Below are 16,995 nucleotides of genomic sequence, written 5' to 3'. Positions count from 1 at the left end.
AAGCTCTGTTTATGCTTTGACCATGGCTGAGGAAAGGGCAGCTTCTCATGTCCAGCCTGAGGCGTGAAAGGCAGGAAGACTGAATTGGAAGGCGTGATTAGACAAAGTTCAGTTCTCTGGCAGGCAGCTTGCTTGTTACTTCTATATACAAAGGAACTTCAATTAGCTGTACTCTGTCTGAAACAAGGGAGCCTTTATAAGCTTCAAAATGGCCTACAAACAGTGCTTCTGTTCTTTCACTGATGTATAGTACTCTCCCATGAGATATACAATGGCTATTGTATTACAAGAAGAGCTGTATCTGGGTTCTATCTGGAGCCTACATTATAAAACTAGCCAATCTATAGACTGCTCACGTTTGTCTCAAGAAACAAGGTGCCTTTCAAAAGGTAATTCAGAATAAACTCCACAGGTGCCACATTACTTGCCAGTTATGTAAAGAAAGAAAAGAAAGAAAAAGTGTAATTGAACTACGACAGCAAGCAACTAGCAGCACTTACAAAAGGAACTGCACGCCTGAACACAGACTGAAGAAGGCTAAACTTGGTCACTTCTGAGAGAGAACAGGGCTCTGAAAGGGAGTTCTGTTTCCTCTAGCTGACATAGACAGAATGTCTCAAATTCATGGAAAGAAAGAACCATTAAGACATAGGTAATGAGAAGGAGACGCATTATGTAACAGCACTGAACTGACTTTTCCTAACAAAGTGGTTTCACCAGGAGAGAAAATGAAGATGTTTACGGCTAACAGGGAACCATTTTATACCATGTTTTGTCAGGCTACAATGAAGATAGTGCCCTTCACTTCAATAAATACTTTAAGAATAAGAATTAGATGCATTTGGGATACATGGTACAGTTTACAGCAAAAATAACCTACAAAAGATCCAATAATTTTGCTATTTGATATACATAGAGACTGGATGCCACTGTAATTCTTGAATATAGCATACAAACACATTCATTCCTTTCAAATGTATAATTTAATATTTTTCTAAAGTAGCAAAACTACTGACTTCTAGCCAGTGAATTCTGTCATGATATGATAAGCACTAACTACACTGAAAGCTATTCTCCACAAGGAAATGGGGAGGAAATAAGACACTAATATACAGAAAGACAATAAGAGAGAATTGGTAACCAGATGATACAGCATCCTGATTACTAACTTGGAATGCAGACAAACAGAAAGGCTAAAATGCAGAACAAAACAATTTCTTGTTCAAGGGTAATGTGAACTGAGAAAAAGGAACACTATCTTAATGGCAGAAATTCAGATTCAAGACTCCATGACTCCAAAGTCCGGAGTCGGTTGAAAATCTCTGGAGAAGTCAGTATGTTTCCCAACTTCTACCAAAACAAAAACAAAACCAACCAAACAAATAAAGGCATTTAGAAGATGGGTATGGCTGCAAATGTACTAAAAATTTGGACTATTAGAATTATTTGCAAATTGCATGATATTATAATCATCTTTGTTGCACGTCCATTACAACAGTCTCAACCACAGAACAGATACTTTTGTTCCCTTCAGCTTCCTTGCCTCATTTAACACACAAAACACAATCGTCTTGCTCTGGCCATGAACTAGGGATTACTAGCAGAAATACTGAGAAGGCTCTTTTTTCACCGGTATACTTCTGCTTCAGTTCTCCTAAAGGAGCAAGCTGAGTCCCTCAAATTAGTGGACCACCTGAGTGCCTTTCCATGCTTCAGTATCCTAGTTGTAAGACATTATCAGCAATTTACAAGAAGTGAACTGACTACAAACTCATTTATGTTTGCAGTTCACCAGATTACTATGAACAATTTATGCCATACAGACATCTGCTATGCCATACAGACATCTACAGACATCTACCAATAGTCATGGCTATGAATCAGATCCTGTATATTTAAAATACAAAGATTTGATAGCTACCTACTCAGTTAACGTTATTCATTCTGTGCCCTGAAAATGCAGACAATGTAATATTAGAGACAAAGAACATCTATGACACCATTTTTTAATAATGAACATATTCCTGCTGAAATCTTATTGTCCCAGATTTGGCACTCTCTTGATATTTCTTTTTGCTAAATATCACAAACCAGTATACAATATTTTCAAGAAGAAAGCAGACACAACTCTATCCAGCTTTCAGTTCTCTTCCTCTACACATCTTAATACTCATCCTGTTAGTCACACCTGTAAGGAAAAATACTGTCAACCAGAAATAGAAAAAAAAAAAAAATCATCTGAACTTATCTTGGGAGTTTCCACTTCTTTCACAGACAGCCTTGACAGTAATTTTTAAAGGGCAGAAAACATGCTGTTCAAAGAGAATTACCTGCTTTGATCTAAGTTAGGGTCATTATTTTCAGTGTATAATATTCAATGTATAATATTTCAGTGTACAACATATTATTTCAGCATTTGAGAGATGATAGCACTTGGAATTAAGCATGGTAATCGCTGACAAAAGAGAGAATTGTGCTGAAAAACACTAATTCCTCTAGGATGAGTTCTAACTGAGCAACCGCAATGGCAACCATTTAACATGTTACATCTAGAGTAGATTAACTCAAGGGAAGCAAACTGTAATTTATTTGCTGAGGCTGCTCTGAGGAGTAACTGTTTAAAAGTTAGGTAGGTTGACTAAAGGGCAAAACCACAGCAACTGAACAATAAACAGTTCAGAGGTATCTCTGAACTGTCTAGAAGATTGCTTTATTACTGAAGATAGTTTTATTCTGTGTTAATGTTATTTGCATTTGTTAATTATTAAATAAGGCAAATTAAACTGGAATGCTTTTTCCAAAGTTACATTTTTTTAAAACATATGGTTTTAAAATAATTTAACACAGAGAAGGTGACAGGTAATTTTCTTATTCTTTTGGGATAACTGAAGTAATGGAATAATTCTGGAATAATTCCTTTGGAAATTTGGGAATTTTGAATTCATACGAAACTAAATAATAATGGAACAAAGATGGAAAATTATCAGTGCACAGTCTGTGAAAATAACACATGAATTTTGACTCAGAGAGGACACCTCACAAAGTACCTGCAAGTGTATTTTTAGCAAAGATTTATGGTCACAAATAAAATTGTTTAGTAGTAATTTAAAGCTAGATCACACTACCTCTTTAACTAATAGTTATATAATTATCTATTACCAGTGACTTCTCTTCTTGTGCATTTACAAACTACAAAAAAAAAAAAAAAAAAAAAAAACTCCATAACTTTCATCCATTTAATGAAGCATTTTCTTGCCTTCATCATAGCTACTGCCCAGCTGTATGGTAAGTTTCATTTGCATAGCAAGATGGCAACATGGAGGTCACCATTTAGTAGGAGGTTTCCTACCAGAAGTCAAGGAATGCAGATCTACTGACAGAGTAGTATTATGATACTATCGAATAACAGCAATGAGATCTTCAAACATTGAGACTACACAAACATACAAAGAACAAGAGCAGGACATTCTTAAACACTGAACTCCATTTTTCAATGCAACTGCCTGATTGCTCCACACTGATTTTGGACACTGAACATGAACATGGGACTCCCTGTTGGCAGTTGACATCATTGTCATTTTTGAATAATTCTTCATTGTTTATTTCTTTTTGATATCATCACAATACTACTGCTAAATTCTACTTCTCTTAACTTGCATGTCTATATTTATCATGTGTGCATCTTGTTTATAAAAGAATAACCACTATTTTGTTAGTTGACTTCATACACAATTTTGTTTCAAATTATTTTAGTATGGGGATCTTACCAGGACTGGTTCTGTACAGCTCAGATGGGCTGCTGACCTTTAGACTGGAGGCAATCTGCTGATGATGTAATGGGGGCGTTTTCACTAGGAGAGAAGGAAAAATATAGTTCCTCTAAGTAACAGATAAAATGTTAATAGCGCTATTTAAATAAATAAATAAATAGATGCAGACATATCCTTACCATATGGTGTCTCTGGTGACAGTGGAAAAGCTGGTGTAGATGGGACAGATTCACTTCCATTTTTGGCTGAGAAGATCCCCCCATCTATTTCATCTTGGTAACATGTCACAGCCATCTAGAAAGGGCACAAAAAAAGCAAAATTACGGTGTGAAACTTTCCACTTAGCCTTACAACACAGAAGTTTTCTTATAAACTCATCTACTGTTCCAGCACAGAAATCTTAGAACATAAAATCATGTAAACATATACAGAGGACAAAAGAAGGACAGTCTTAAACACTGAATTGCATTTCTAAGGTAACTCTTCTTATTGCCACAATGCAACTGGCAAATTACTTTACATTGATTTGGGGCACTGAACATGGACACGGAACCCCCCATGACCATTCACTTTGTAAAGATTTCCTGCAAAATTCTTCATTGTTTACCTCTTTGGCCTCCCCTAGAGGAATTAGTGATCCTGGATTTACAGCCTGGTCAGCAGCAGGAGACTTCATCCATCCACACCTGCTATACAATGGCTGCCCAGGGAAATCATTGTCATACTGTCCAACACTTAATTTTCTGTTCCTTCCCACTGTTGCATCATCATCTTGTAAACCTGTTGATGACAAAGAAATATGTAAACCAATTAATAAGTCAATCACTTTTTTTTCAGTTAGAGTTAATAAAACAAATGCCTCCTGTGGTCCCTTCAATGATTCCGTTTAAGGATGCTCATGAAATAACTGGTTTCATAAATGCTTTATAAAACCACACAAGTGGGGAACAAAAAAAAAAAAAAAAAAAAAAAAGACAAGCAAACAAACAAACAAACAAAAAAAAAGCCAGCTGTGGTTAGCCTTGCTGTCAGAATCTCGAACATATCTGCAGTACACTTGGTTCCAGTGGAGTGAAGATGCATGTTTTGCTGATGCTCATTTTTGAGAGGTTACTTACGCCTGATGCCACTGGTAAAGAATGTCAGCAGGGGCCGCTACAGGCAAAAAAATGGGAAACCTTTATCTCCAACCCTAACACAGAAGGTTTCAGCAGTAAAATCGTAGCTGCTTTCCTGCACTGCATTTTCCCAGAAAGACCATCTTTTTAGCTGTGTCTTCATAACACAGACATTGAACCTTATAAATCCTGCTTACTGTACACTTTTTGTGACACACACTTAATGACAGAAATTCTGCTCAAAGCATTGAGAAAAATGACGGATCTGACCAGAACATGTTAAAACAAAATTGTGATAAATCTTAGATCAGTTTAATAGTTGCTAATTACAATGTGGATTTTTGATCTTGAGTCTGCTGTGCTTTTTTTCTGAATTGTGTTGTATAGCACATTACTTACTATATGTATTCCCTGTTGTGCTGTTTATCATTTCTGGGGGCTGGTTTAAGGTTATTGTTTTGCTGTACTGTGTAACACTGGCTTCTGATATGATGAAGTTACTAGCCAGGAGACTAATTTGCTATTTGTATTCAGCATTGCCATCACCTCCATACTTCAGAAACCATCTCTCAAAAACTATTAATAATTATACCTTTCACCTTTTCTCCTCAGGGAGCCAATCTGTGGGGGGAAGAAAAGGGAATACTTTTCTCACTTCTTCACTCTCCCTTTCTCCTTCACCTCCCCTTTCTCCTTCAGGCTCGCTATGATGGCTCTTCAAAATTTTGAATATCCTTGAGATATTCGAACCAGCATGTTCCTATTGTTATGTCTCCTGAATGCACTTCAGGTTTTGTTTACGGTTAAACAACTACTTAGGAATGCCTTCCAGAGATCTGTCCCAAGGCAGTACACTTATGAGTGGTGGGGACCATGGGATGAGATGGGCAGGCACCTAGAGCACTCCAATTCTTTGGAATTTGACCCCTGAAGAAGTGCGGAATCCTAAAAAACTGGCAGGATGCTTGAAAAAGGTGCCAGGTCATCCCCCTGACAATTCCAAAGAGACACAAATCACTGCAACGTGCTGAGGCTTGCTGTATGCTTACCAAGCCACAATCAATATCACAACCCCTGTGACAGGCCCCGCAGCCGCTCCAAGCCCTTCATTGGGCCCAGCAGCCACTCCAACCTCTGTGACAGGCCCCATGGCTGGGCCAGAGAACCAACCTGTGCCAGCATCAGGCGCTCCTATATGCAAGATGAAACAATGGAGGAGAAAGTCAGATCTGGGAGTGGGGGTGGTGGGGTGAGCAAACAGCTGTCTTGTGCTTAGCTGGCTGCTGGGTTAAACCACAACAGGGATGCATGCAGCCCTAGAGAGATCCTTTGTGTGGTAAGTCTGGACAGGAATTATATTGGCTTAGCTGATGACTTCAACATATTATGGAAAGGAATCTGAGTATCTTTAATATATGCACATATTCATAAACATGTCTTATATGTATGTGTATTTATCTTTTACATAAATTTCATGATGCCAAGGAGAATTAATTTTATTACAGTGGTTAATATTATTTATTCATTTTATTACAGTGGTTTTCTGCTACATCAACAACATTCTCATCTTTCATGCATATAATCTATAATTATATAATGTTATTTAATTATAATACTTATAATCTACAATCTATATGTTTACCCATTAAACTTATTAGGTTCTGAGTGTACTACTTATTTCTGCTGTGGAGATGGATTCCAATGTACACTCTTAAAAGTGCACTTAGACTGAAGGTCTTCCTTGCTGCAATCAAGGAAGACCTTGTACTTTTGCTACTTGTTTGCTGCATGCAAATCAGCTCTTAACAATGTGACACTGACAGAGCAGCAGTTGTGTGACAACTATGGGTTATGCTGCTGGTTCACATGGGCACCAGTGATGCAGCCAGAAGCAGCCTGAGGAGTATCAAAGAGGGATTACAGAGCCCTGGGAGCAGCAGTAAAGGTCTCAGGAGCACAGGAAGTCCTTTCATCCATGCTCCTGATCAAAGGGAAGGGGATTGAAAGGGCCAGTTGGATCTGGCAAATCAACAGATGGTTACAGGACTGGTGCCACAGGCAGGGCTTTGGCTACTTAGACCATGGGACTGGCTCTGAGAAACCTGGTCTGCTGCGGGCTCATGGGGTCCACCTGTCAGAGCATCTTTGAAGAGCATCTGTGGTGATAGGTTGCCAAGCTGGTGAAGAAGGCTTTAAACTAAAGTCGCTGGGGGAGGGGAACCTCAATCCATCCCACTCCACCCACTTTGATGCTGGTGTGAGCGACAGATGCCCAGAGTGTGTGGATAAGGGTCATGGGTCAGCAGGAGAGCACCAGAAGAACAGTACATAGGAATGGCAGCCACTCCAGCCAATAATGCCACTTCATTCAAGAGCCCAACTTAAATGCCTCTATGATAACACACAAAGCATGGGGAATAGACAATGGGAGTTAGAGATGCACACACACCTGCAGGACTATGACCTCATTAGCATTACAGAGATGTGGTGGGATGGCTCCCATGACTGGGGTGTTGGAATGGAAAGATAAAGGCTCTTTAGGAAGGACAGGCAGTGGAGATGAGGAGGGGGCATTGCTCTCTATGTCAATGCGCAGTTGGAGTGCATGGAGCTCTGCCTGGGGATGGATGAGGAGCTGACAGATTTTATGGGTCAAGATTAAAGGGAAGGTACAGACAGGTGATATTACAGAGGGGGGTCTGCTACAGGCCACATGATCAGGAAGAACTGGCAGATGAGGCCCTCTGTACATAGATAGAAGCAGCCTCACATTTGCAAGCCCTGGTTCTCATGAGGGAATTCAACCACCCCAATACCTGTGGGAGGGACAGCACAGCAGGGCATAGGCAATCTAGGAGGTTTCTGGAATGCATTGATGACAAATTCCTTCTCCAAGTGACAGAGGAGCCAAGGAGGAAAGGCACTAGTCTGGATCTCATTCTCACCAAGGAGGGGCTGGTGGGGAATGTGAAACCTCAAGGGCAGCCTTAGCTACAGTGATCATGAAATGGTGCAGTTTAGGATCCTGAGGGCAGTGAGGAGGGAGCACAGCAAGCTCACTACCCTGAACTTTGGGAGAGCAGACTTTGGCCTCTTCAGGGATCTGCTTGGCCATGGGACAACAACCTGGAGGGAAGAGGTGCTCAAGAAAGCTGGTTAATATTCAAGGAACACCTACTTCAAGCTCAGGAGTGATCCATCCTAACAAAGAGGAGGTCAGGAAAAAGGCGAAGAGGCCCACATGGATGAGGAAGGAGGTCTTAACCAAACTTAAACAGAAAAAGAAGGGCTACAGAGAGTGGAAGCAAGGACAGATAGCTTGGGAGGGATACAGAGACACTGTCTGAGCAGCCAGGGATCAGTTTAGAAATACTAAAGCCTGCTTAGAATTAAATTTGGCCAGGGACACTAAGGGCAACAAGAAAGACTTCTATAGGTACACTGGTGATAAAAGGAATGGTTTTAAACTGAAAGAGGTGAGATTTAGATGAGAGGTTGGAAGAAATTCTACACTCAGAGGGTGGTGAGGCACTGGAACAGGTTGCCCAGAGAGGATGTGGATGCCCCATCCCTGGAGGTGTTGAAGATCACATTAGATGAGGCCCTGAGCAACCTGATCTAGTGGGTGGTGTCCCTGCCCATGGCAGGGGGGTTGGAACTAGGTGACCTTTAAGGTCCCTTCCAACCCAAAACATTCTGTGATTCTGTGTTTCTATGATTCTATGATTTTGTGATAATGTATTATACTATTATACAAAAGATTTCAATAAGCCATAAAAATAAACTTGTTCAAACTGCCTTTCAATGCTGTGGTTTGGAAAAAAAAAAAAAAAAAAAAAGAGTATGAGAGTATGATGCATTCAATCACAACAGGATAAAAATGCTCTAGAGTCTCTAGATTCCCATCTTACACTAATTACCACTACAGATAAGTGAAAAACATACTTGACAGTTATTTATCCCTTGAATAATCTGCAGGCCCCATAATATACCATGAAGAACTATTTGCTCTGCTTTAGTATTAAGTAATTCTAATGAGGGACTAGAACTATTAAATCATACTATTATGGGTTTTTGTAAATCAGATTAAGGACTTAATTTATAAGGACTCAGTTCACATTTACAAATACACTCTATGGTTTTCTAGTTAAGTAATGCATTGGAGCAGTATTTCAAAATAATCAAAGCTTCACAGTAAAAACTACCATTACATTAATGTAAAATTCCAAGAGATAATTCTTAACTCATTAACTTTTATGTTTACCGTTACAACCTAAAAGGGATTGGAGCTTAGGAAGATGTAAATAGGAAAAGGTGGTTGCAGGAACCTTATAGTAAGTGATAAAATATTTTTATAGCCACCTCTGCTGACTGAAAGAAAGATTCACATTCAACAAAACAAAACAAACAAAAAAGTAGGAAACTCCCTTACATTCCTATTCCATCATAAATAAAATAATCACAAATCAAATTTTTATAGTTAAGATAACTCCTTGATTTGTAGTTATCACTCAACTAGGCAAGGATCTTTAAACTTCTAGTCTCAAGATAACAAAGATGGGAGTGGGTCCCCATTTTCTTCTGAATTTCTATCTTTTTAATCTCCTCTTTAGAGCCACTAACTCTATACTGTGCACAACCAGAATGCAGTTAAGACACTCTTCACAACAGAAACACAGCTGATGATATAAAACTATACACATAACCTGAGACTGGCAAGAAGGAAAACCAACACTAGTGCTTCCACACAGGCCTCAGAAGGCTTTAATACAACACTGAAATACTCTTACAGAAGTAACAGAGATCTAGTGCTGACACCCAGTACTTTCTCTCCTGTGCAGAGTATTTTGGTTGAGACTGCTTTCCTTTCGTATGTACTGCCTGATCAGATAAAGTCCCAATGATTTTAAGACCTCACAGTTCTGTCAAGTCAAATATAGTTTAAAATTATGAATGTTCCAGCAGTACCTGAGTATGTGTTTTTTGTAATCCACATAAATGCAGTTTACCAGTACATTAATCTAACAGATACATAATTTTAGGTCATCCCACCTTCAGAGGGCTAAAACTTAGTTGCTAATTTCAGAAAGTTTAAAAAAAAAAAAAAAAGACTTTTTAATCTATCCTGATGGCCCTTTTCTAGCAGGGTTAAGGACACCAAGTTTCATAACATGACATATTGATATGAAAAAACATGTCCAGAATCTTGCATTTCAGAAGCTCAGCCAATACCTTGTTTATAAAGTGGTTATCTTATGTTCATTCAGTGAAAGATAATGATCCAAACAGTTTCCCTTTCCATGATAAGATACACATGAGTTTGCAGATAGTTGGAAAGGAATGCTACCAATGCTAGAAGAGAAAGCCTTACTGTTTTGGAGTATGAGCCCCACCAAATCCAACTAAAGGCAACAATAACTTCAACAAGTTTTAGACCAACACTTAAAAAATTTGGTTATTTTTTTCTAAGAAAATTTACAGTCTTTGAAGTGATTTAAAAATAAATAATCAACGTATTAAATTTCTTCAAATTGTTTAACATGATTTTTTTTTCTGTTGGTTTTCCTTGTCAACTATAAACCATAAAAATATTCAGCACTAGAAATAAAACTCATTTGACCCTTCACATAAATCCTTTGGATGGAAATTCACTGATATAATTCCTATCACAAAGAAAGATGAAACAAGTCACAGTCATATAAATGGTGTTTAACAGGAACTTTTGTGCAATCAGTGATATAATATCCTCTATTCCACAAATGAAATAAGAAAATGAGTTTTCAGAAACACAGATTATGATTTCTGTATTCCATATGCTCTTCTTCTCCACCAACACTCTTGACAGCCTATTCAACAGAAATCAGGCCATCAGGAGTTATTGCCATGTAACGCACTCAGGAACTTCCATTTCTATACATTGTGGATACCATCACCAGCATCCAAACTCTCCCAGTCTCTCTCCAGAATGCATATGAAACATGATGAATTGTTATAGCATTGAAATATGAATGTTAGATCTTGTCAAACTAGTTTTAAACACTTGAATAACAATTACTGTCATCTTCTCTGGATAGAGCTTGAATAACGTTAACTATTACTTAACAGTTAGTTTCTCATTTAACGTTGTTTATTCCACAACAGTATTTTTGGAATATTATAGTCATTTCAACACTGTGCCTTTCACAAGACACAAAAGATAACATCTATAGATTTAAGAAAATCTGACAAACATTTAAACATGCAGCTTGTGTCCAAAAACCCCATGTCGTTTGAGAAAAAAAAAAAAAAAAAAAAAAAAGGAAAGAAAGAATTCAGAACTCAAAGAAACAAAAGGAAAGCTTCCTAGTATATATTTGATCAATCAACCAACTAATGCAACTTAACAGATTTAAAAAATAATACCCACAACAAATAACAGACTCTGCAGACATGTGACTTGGAAATGATTTCTGTGTACAAATATGCCTCAGACGGCAGAGCATAGAGAGGAACAGACAAAGCAGAGGCACTTCAAGTGAGCTTCTCACCTTAGCTTCAGCCTATGGGACAATTTAGCATGACATACAACAGGGTCATCCTGATCAACCCACAGATCAATAAAACTCTGGCTTTTCTCAAGAAAGGTACTGTGAAATCTCCCACAAAGCTGTTTTTCCAGTACCCCTTTCACAGACCTTACCCTAGTCATGAAGGCTGAAATAAGACTCTGGGAAGAATTATGTTAACATTGCAGAAATTCCAGATGCTGTTGCCTATACAGAAATTTAGAAAGACTTGCATAACTCTCTCTCCCATTACCACAAAACACACGAATTCAATCCAATGGGAGGGTTAACAATTCAACAAGAAAAAAAAAAAATGAAGTCCTTAAGTTAACTTTTAATAGAGCAGAGTTTAATGATCGCCCCACATCTTAAAAAATTAATAAATTACCAGAACAATGTCCAAATCAATAGTGATTTCTTTCTCCGGAACCATTTATCTTCTGTGAAATTCAAGGTTTTCATAGAAGACTCTTAATGATTTAGCTTTCAAGACAGCTTTAGTCTTAAACGTCTAAACATCTAAAACGTCTAAAACGTCATAAAATGATCCATTTTAATAATGTAGAAACAGTTTTAAAATCACTGTTACAAATTTAAATAAAACATAACCTCTTTAAAGATAGTGAGACAAAGTTTGAGCTAAATGCTGTGGTGGAGAAAGGACAAGCAAATGTATGTCCAGCTGAAACAAAATGACATATTTTTGATTGTACAAAAACACAGAATACATGCAGAGAACATTGTTTCATGAAATATGTAACATGAAGTCCTTTCAGCTGATGGCTGAACATGAAAATTTGTCTCCTGCCTCCAGTCCCTTTTAAATTTCATCAAATTTAGTACCATATAAAGGATAAACTTCTCACTCAGTTTTGCGATTTTGCTGAATTCCCACTTTGACTCCTGTCAGAGCTCATTAATCTAGACAGCACATGGTCAGTACGTGACGCTGGAAAGCAACCAGGAGTTTGTCCTGCTTGGATAAGAAATACCAGCAGATAAATGCTGCTAGTCTCCTGTCTCCCTGCAAAAAGGTGTTGACGAATTCACTGGCATCTCCTTCCACAACCACTCCTGCAAATTGATTCTGGCACTCTGACTGCTTAGTTCAGTGAGGAAATAACTTGTTATTAATCCGAAGAGAAACTATACCATAATGTTCCAACTAAAATGTACCTCCTCATCTACACACAGGAATGCAGTACTGATCGGTGAGCTGCATTACCTTCTGAAAACAAACCTACACTACTTGTAAGATTAAAACAAATAATCGTTCCAACTTTTATGTATTAAACACCGATTATGCCCAAATGTTCAGATCCTAGCTCTACAGGAACACAGTTTCAAATGGATTAAGTAGAACAAAAGCTGATTGAGTGGTGTCTGTGTCTTAAACTTTCTCAAATGTAGTAGGAAGTATTATTGCAGTCATAAAAATCTCTTTGTTCTCAAAAAAATGTCCCATGTTTAAAACAATGATGCATAAGCAAAGTATTGTTTTTCCTTACTTCAAATGGGAAGTAGTCTAGGATTCAGGCACTTATAACCCAATAGTCTAACAAGCAAATTAAAAGATCTGAACTCTACCCCAAATCCACGTAGTCCATTAAATCTTTCTGCAAACATACATCTGGACACTTTGGCTTCTTGGCCCTTCTACACTGTGCCAATTATGGGTGGTATACCTCTTGCAAAACTCAGTCATATCTCTACACCTATACAGAAATGTCATAATGATGCTACTGCCAGGCGCACATCCTGGAAGTTACATGACTGCTAAATATTTCTGGAGTGAAATGAACATGGCATAAATTGACTAAAAATTACAGTGCTGCTAAATGCAATTACAATTCAATTTTTAAATTTAGCTTACAAATTAAACTAAATGTAGTTGAGCTTAAACATTTGAATTCAAACTCAATTTTAAACTAAAAAAAAAATCATTTTTTTAACTGTAGCTCACTTAAAAACTGTAATTTCAGGTCTTTCAGATGGACTGGGTTTGCTCTCCCATGGAACATAACAGAGTGAATGGAAACATCTGGAATAGTTCAATGTTTTTTTAAAAAATTATTATTAAATAAAGTAAGCAAATAATAATAAAAAAATAATTTCCTTCTCCTCCTCTGTCTGAAGCACATAGCTATGCTGTACTGTGATTTATGAAACCATAATTTGAATCATTTTCAAAGATTTATTTTTTATAAAGTAATAACCTCTGAAGATCACAGAATCACAGAATTGAAGGGGTTGGAAGGGACCTCAAAAGATCATCGGGTCCAAACCCCTGCCAAAGCAGGTTCCTTAGAGCAGGCTGCCCAGGTAGGCGTCCAGATGGGCCTTGAATATCTCCAGAGAAGGAGACTCCACAACCTCCCTGGGCAGCCTGTTCCAGTGCTCCGTCACCCTCACTGTAAAGAAGTTCTTTCGCATGTTGGTGCAGAACTTCCTGTGTTCTATCTTGCGGCCATTGCTCCTTGTCCTGTCCCCACAAACCACTGAAAAGAGGTTGGCCAACTCCCTCTGTCTCCCACACCTCAGGTATTTATACATATTGATGAGATCCCCTCTCAGTCTTCTATTCTCCAGGCTGAACAGACCCAGGTCTCTCAGCCTTTCTTCATAGGGAGGATGCTCCAGGCCCCGTATCATCTTTATGGCCCTCCACTGGACTCTTCCCAGGAGATGCCTGTCTCTTTTGTACCAGGGAGCCAAGAACTGGACACAGTACTCCAGGTGAGGCCTGACCAGGGCAGAGTAGAGGGAGAGGATCACCTCCCTTGACCTGCTGGCCACACTCCTTTTTATGCACCCCAGGATCCCATTGGCCCTCTTGGCCATGAGGGCACGCTGCTGGCTCATGGTCAACCTGTCGTCCACCAGGACCCCCAGGTCCTTCTCCGCAGAGCTCCTCTCCAGGAGGTCATCCCCCAGCCTGTACTGATACATCCAGTTGTTCCTGCAGGACTCTACACTTGCTCTTACTAAACCTCATTTGGTTTCTTCCTGCCCATCTCTCCAGCCGGTCCAGGTCTTGCTGAATGGCAGCACAGCCTTCTGGCGTGTCTGCCACTCCTCCCAGCTTTGTGTCATCGGCGTACTTGCTGAGAGCAGACACTATTCCCTCATCAAGGTTGTCGATGAAGATGTTGAACAAGACCGGACCAGCACCGACCCCTGGGGAACACCACTAGTCACAGGTCTCCAGCCAGATGCTGTGCCGCCGATTAACACCCTCTGAGCTCGGACAGCCAGCCAGTTCTCAACCCACCCTACTGTCTACTCCTCTATCCCACATTTTCTCAGCTTCGCTAGTAGGATGTCACGGGAGACAGCATCGAAAGCGTTACTACAGTCAAGGTAGATGACATCCACTGCTCTCCCCCCGTCTACCCAGTTGGTAATGCCATCATAGAAGGCAACGAGGTTGGTTGAGCACGACTTCCCCTTGGTGAGTCCATGCTGACTACTCCTCATAACATTCTTCTCTTCCAATTGCTTGGAGATGGCATCCAGAACAAGCTGTTCCAACACCTTTCCAGGGACAGAGGTGAGACTGACTGGCCTGTAGTTTCCTGGATCCTCCTTCTTGCCTTTCTTGAAGACTGGAGTGACATTGGCTATCGTCCAGTCTTCAGGCACTTCACCTGTTCTCCAGGACCTTTCAAAGATGATAGAGAGCAGTTCAGCGATCACCTCTGCCAGCTCCCTTACAACACATGGATGCATCAAGATATTGCAGATGTTTAGCCACCTTGTTATTCTTAATTTTCCATGTCTTCTAGAGATGTAGGGATTTTTTTGAGGGAGGGAAGGAAGATGGCTTTGTCTACTTTAATGCAATATTTATTGAGCTGGAAAACCATCTAGTCTCCTGCAAAATGTAAGACTAACAACTGTATATCTGCATTGCACCCGCCGGTCCTATCATTAAGGACTTAAGGATGTTTTAAGGCAATATATTCAAAGAAAATTGTAAGTCATGCATGAAAAAGATTATTAGAATTAGCTGAGAGAAACACCAGAATTTTGACCTTATGGAAAAGACAGTCCCTCCCTTACTCATACTCATTTAGATAGACATTTCTCTCTTAATCATGGTGATGGAAACATGCTACAATTTTCTGAAAAGTAAATGTAAAAACATATTATCAATGGCATTACCCAAATGCCTCTTGAACACTGATGGAAATGGGTATCAAACACCTCTCTAGGAAGCCTGTTCCACTCTTTGACCACCCTCACAGTAAAGGAATTTTTACTAATATCCAGTCTGAACCTCCCTTGATGCAGCTTTGTGATACTCCCTCGTGTTCTGTCACTGGTTACTAGGGAGAAGAGATCAGCACCTCCCTCTCCATCTCCTCTTCTCAGAAAGCTGTAGAGAGCAATGATGTCACCTGTTAGCCTCCTTTTCTCCAAACTAGACAAAGGAGATGCTCTCAGCCTCTCCTGATAGGACGTGCTTCCAAGATTTTCTAAAGCAACAAATCATGCCATTTTAAGAGGGCAATGGGAATGAGACATGGTTGAAAGTAGCAGTAGGTTTTACTGAAAATGGGTAAAATGTTTTCTGTTCTCTGCTTTTACAGTTTTCTAGGTACGATCAAAACATTATTTTAGCTTTCCTTCCCTATATCTTAGGGGCAATACTTGTGATAAAAGATGGCTGGTTAGAGGAAGCAAGTCTTACAAGTAATCTCTAACAGTAGATTAAGATCATACATGAAAGAATATGTATAGAGTGAAGTAAAGAGAGAACATAAGGTTGCTGAGAAATTTCCTTAAGCTCCATACTTTCCCGAAACTGAAAATGAAGAACTACTGCAGCACTGTGTTACTAGTACATGGTATCTTCATTTACTAACAGAAACCCCACCAAACTCATCTTCATGTAACTCAGCTCATGTAAAAGCAAAAATTAGAATTTCTTTCATATACAGAGCACTGATTCACCTCTGACAAGCTACGCACATAGCACTGAGTGAAAAAGCTCGACCACTGTTCTACATGGTTCATTAAGACACATCTTACAACATTAAATAAACAAACAAGGATCATTGTCTACTTCCTCCTATTCTCAAAAACAATGAGCACTTAAGCCAAGACTTCATTTTGGACGGAATCCAGAACACCATTACAAGAGCAGTCAGCACTTTGCACCATTTTATTTATAGTTATGTGCCACAGTTTGACAGTTCATTCAAATGCCAAAAGTGCATACATCGATTACATAAAAAATAGCTGCACATGCAGGTCCATATTACAACCATATACATCCAGCTGTAAAAACTGGGCCAAATGTGCCAGTGGAACCAACAACAATTTTACCAAAAAAAAAAAATCTGAAGAGAAGATTATGAAAAACACTTCAGGGAATGACAATAGTGTTGAAGACCTTTGCTCAGTCAAGTTTAAGGAAATGTTCACTTTTTTTTTTTTTTTTAATAGTGAGCATTCTGTAACACATACTGCATAAAGACAAACTTGTTAAGGATACATGTGTACAAAAGTCCCTGGGAAGAAGTGTGAAATGAGTGGTAGCTGTTTATCTGCTGTTTC

At 39.0% G+C, this 16,995-nt stretch overlaps 1 protein-coding gene across 9 annotated transcripts in view; it reads right to left on the bottom strand.

Moving 5' to 3' along the window:
* TNS3 (tensin 3) overlaps positions 1-16,995 on the bottom strand; it is a 247,589-nt gene that overhangs the window by 52,625 nt on the left and 177,969 nt on the right. For all 9 annotated transcript variants that reach the window (XM_035316737.1, XM_035316734.1, XM_035316735.1 and 6 more), the window contains 3 exons: positions 4,378-4,550; positions 3,950-4,064; positions 3,768-3,851 (listed from right to left, as the gene is read on the bottom strand). In XM_035316737.1, the coding sequence (XP_035172628.1) occupies positions 3,768-3,851; positions 3,950-4,064; positions 4,378-4,550 (372 nt within the window). The remainder of the gene's footprint in view (positions 1-3,767; positions 3,852-3,949; positions 4,065-4,377; positions 4,551-16,995) is intronic.

This window comes from Oxyura jamaicensis, chromosome 2 (assembly GCF_011077185.1).
Source record: "Oxyura jamaicensis isolate SHBP4307 breed ruddy duck chromosome 2, BPBGC_Ojam_1.0, whole genome shotgun sequence".
Lineage (NCBI taxonomy): Eukaryota > Metazoa > Chordata > Aves > Anseriformes > Anatidae > Oxyura > Oxyura jamaicensis.
Note: the sequence above shows the minus strand (reverse complement) of the source record. Positions and strands in the feature narration are given on the sequence as shown.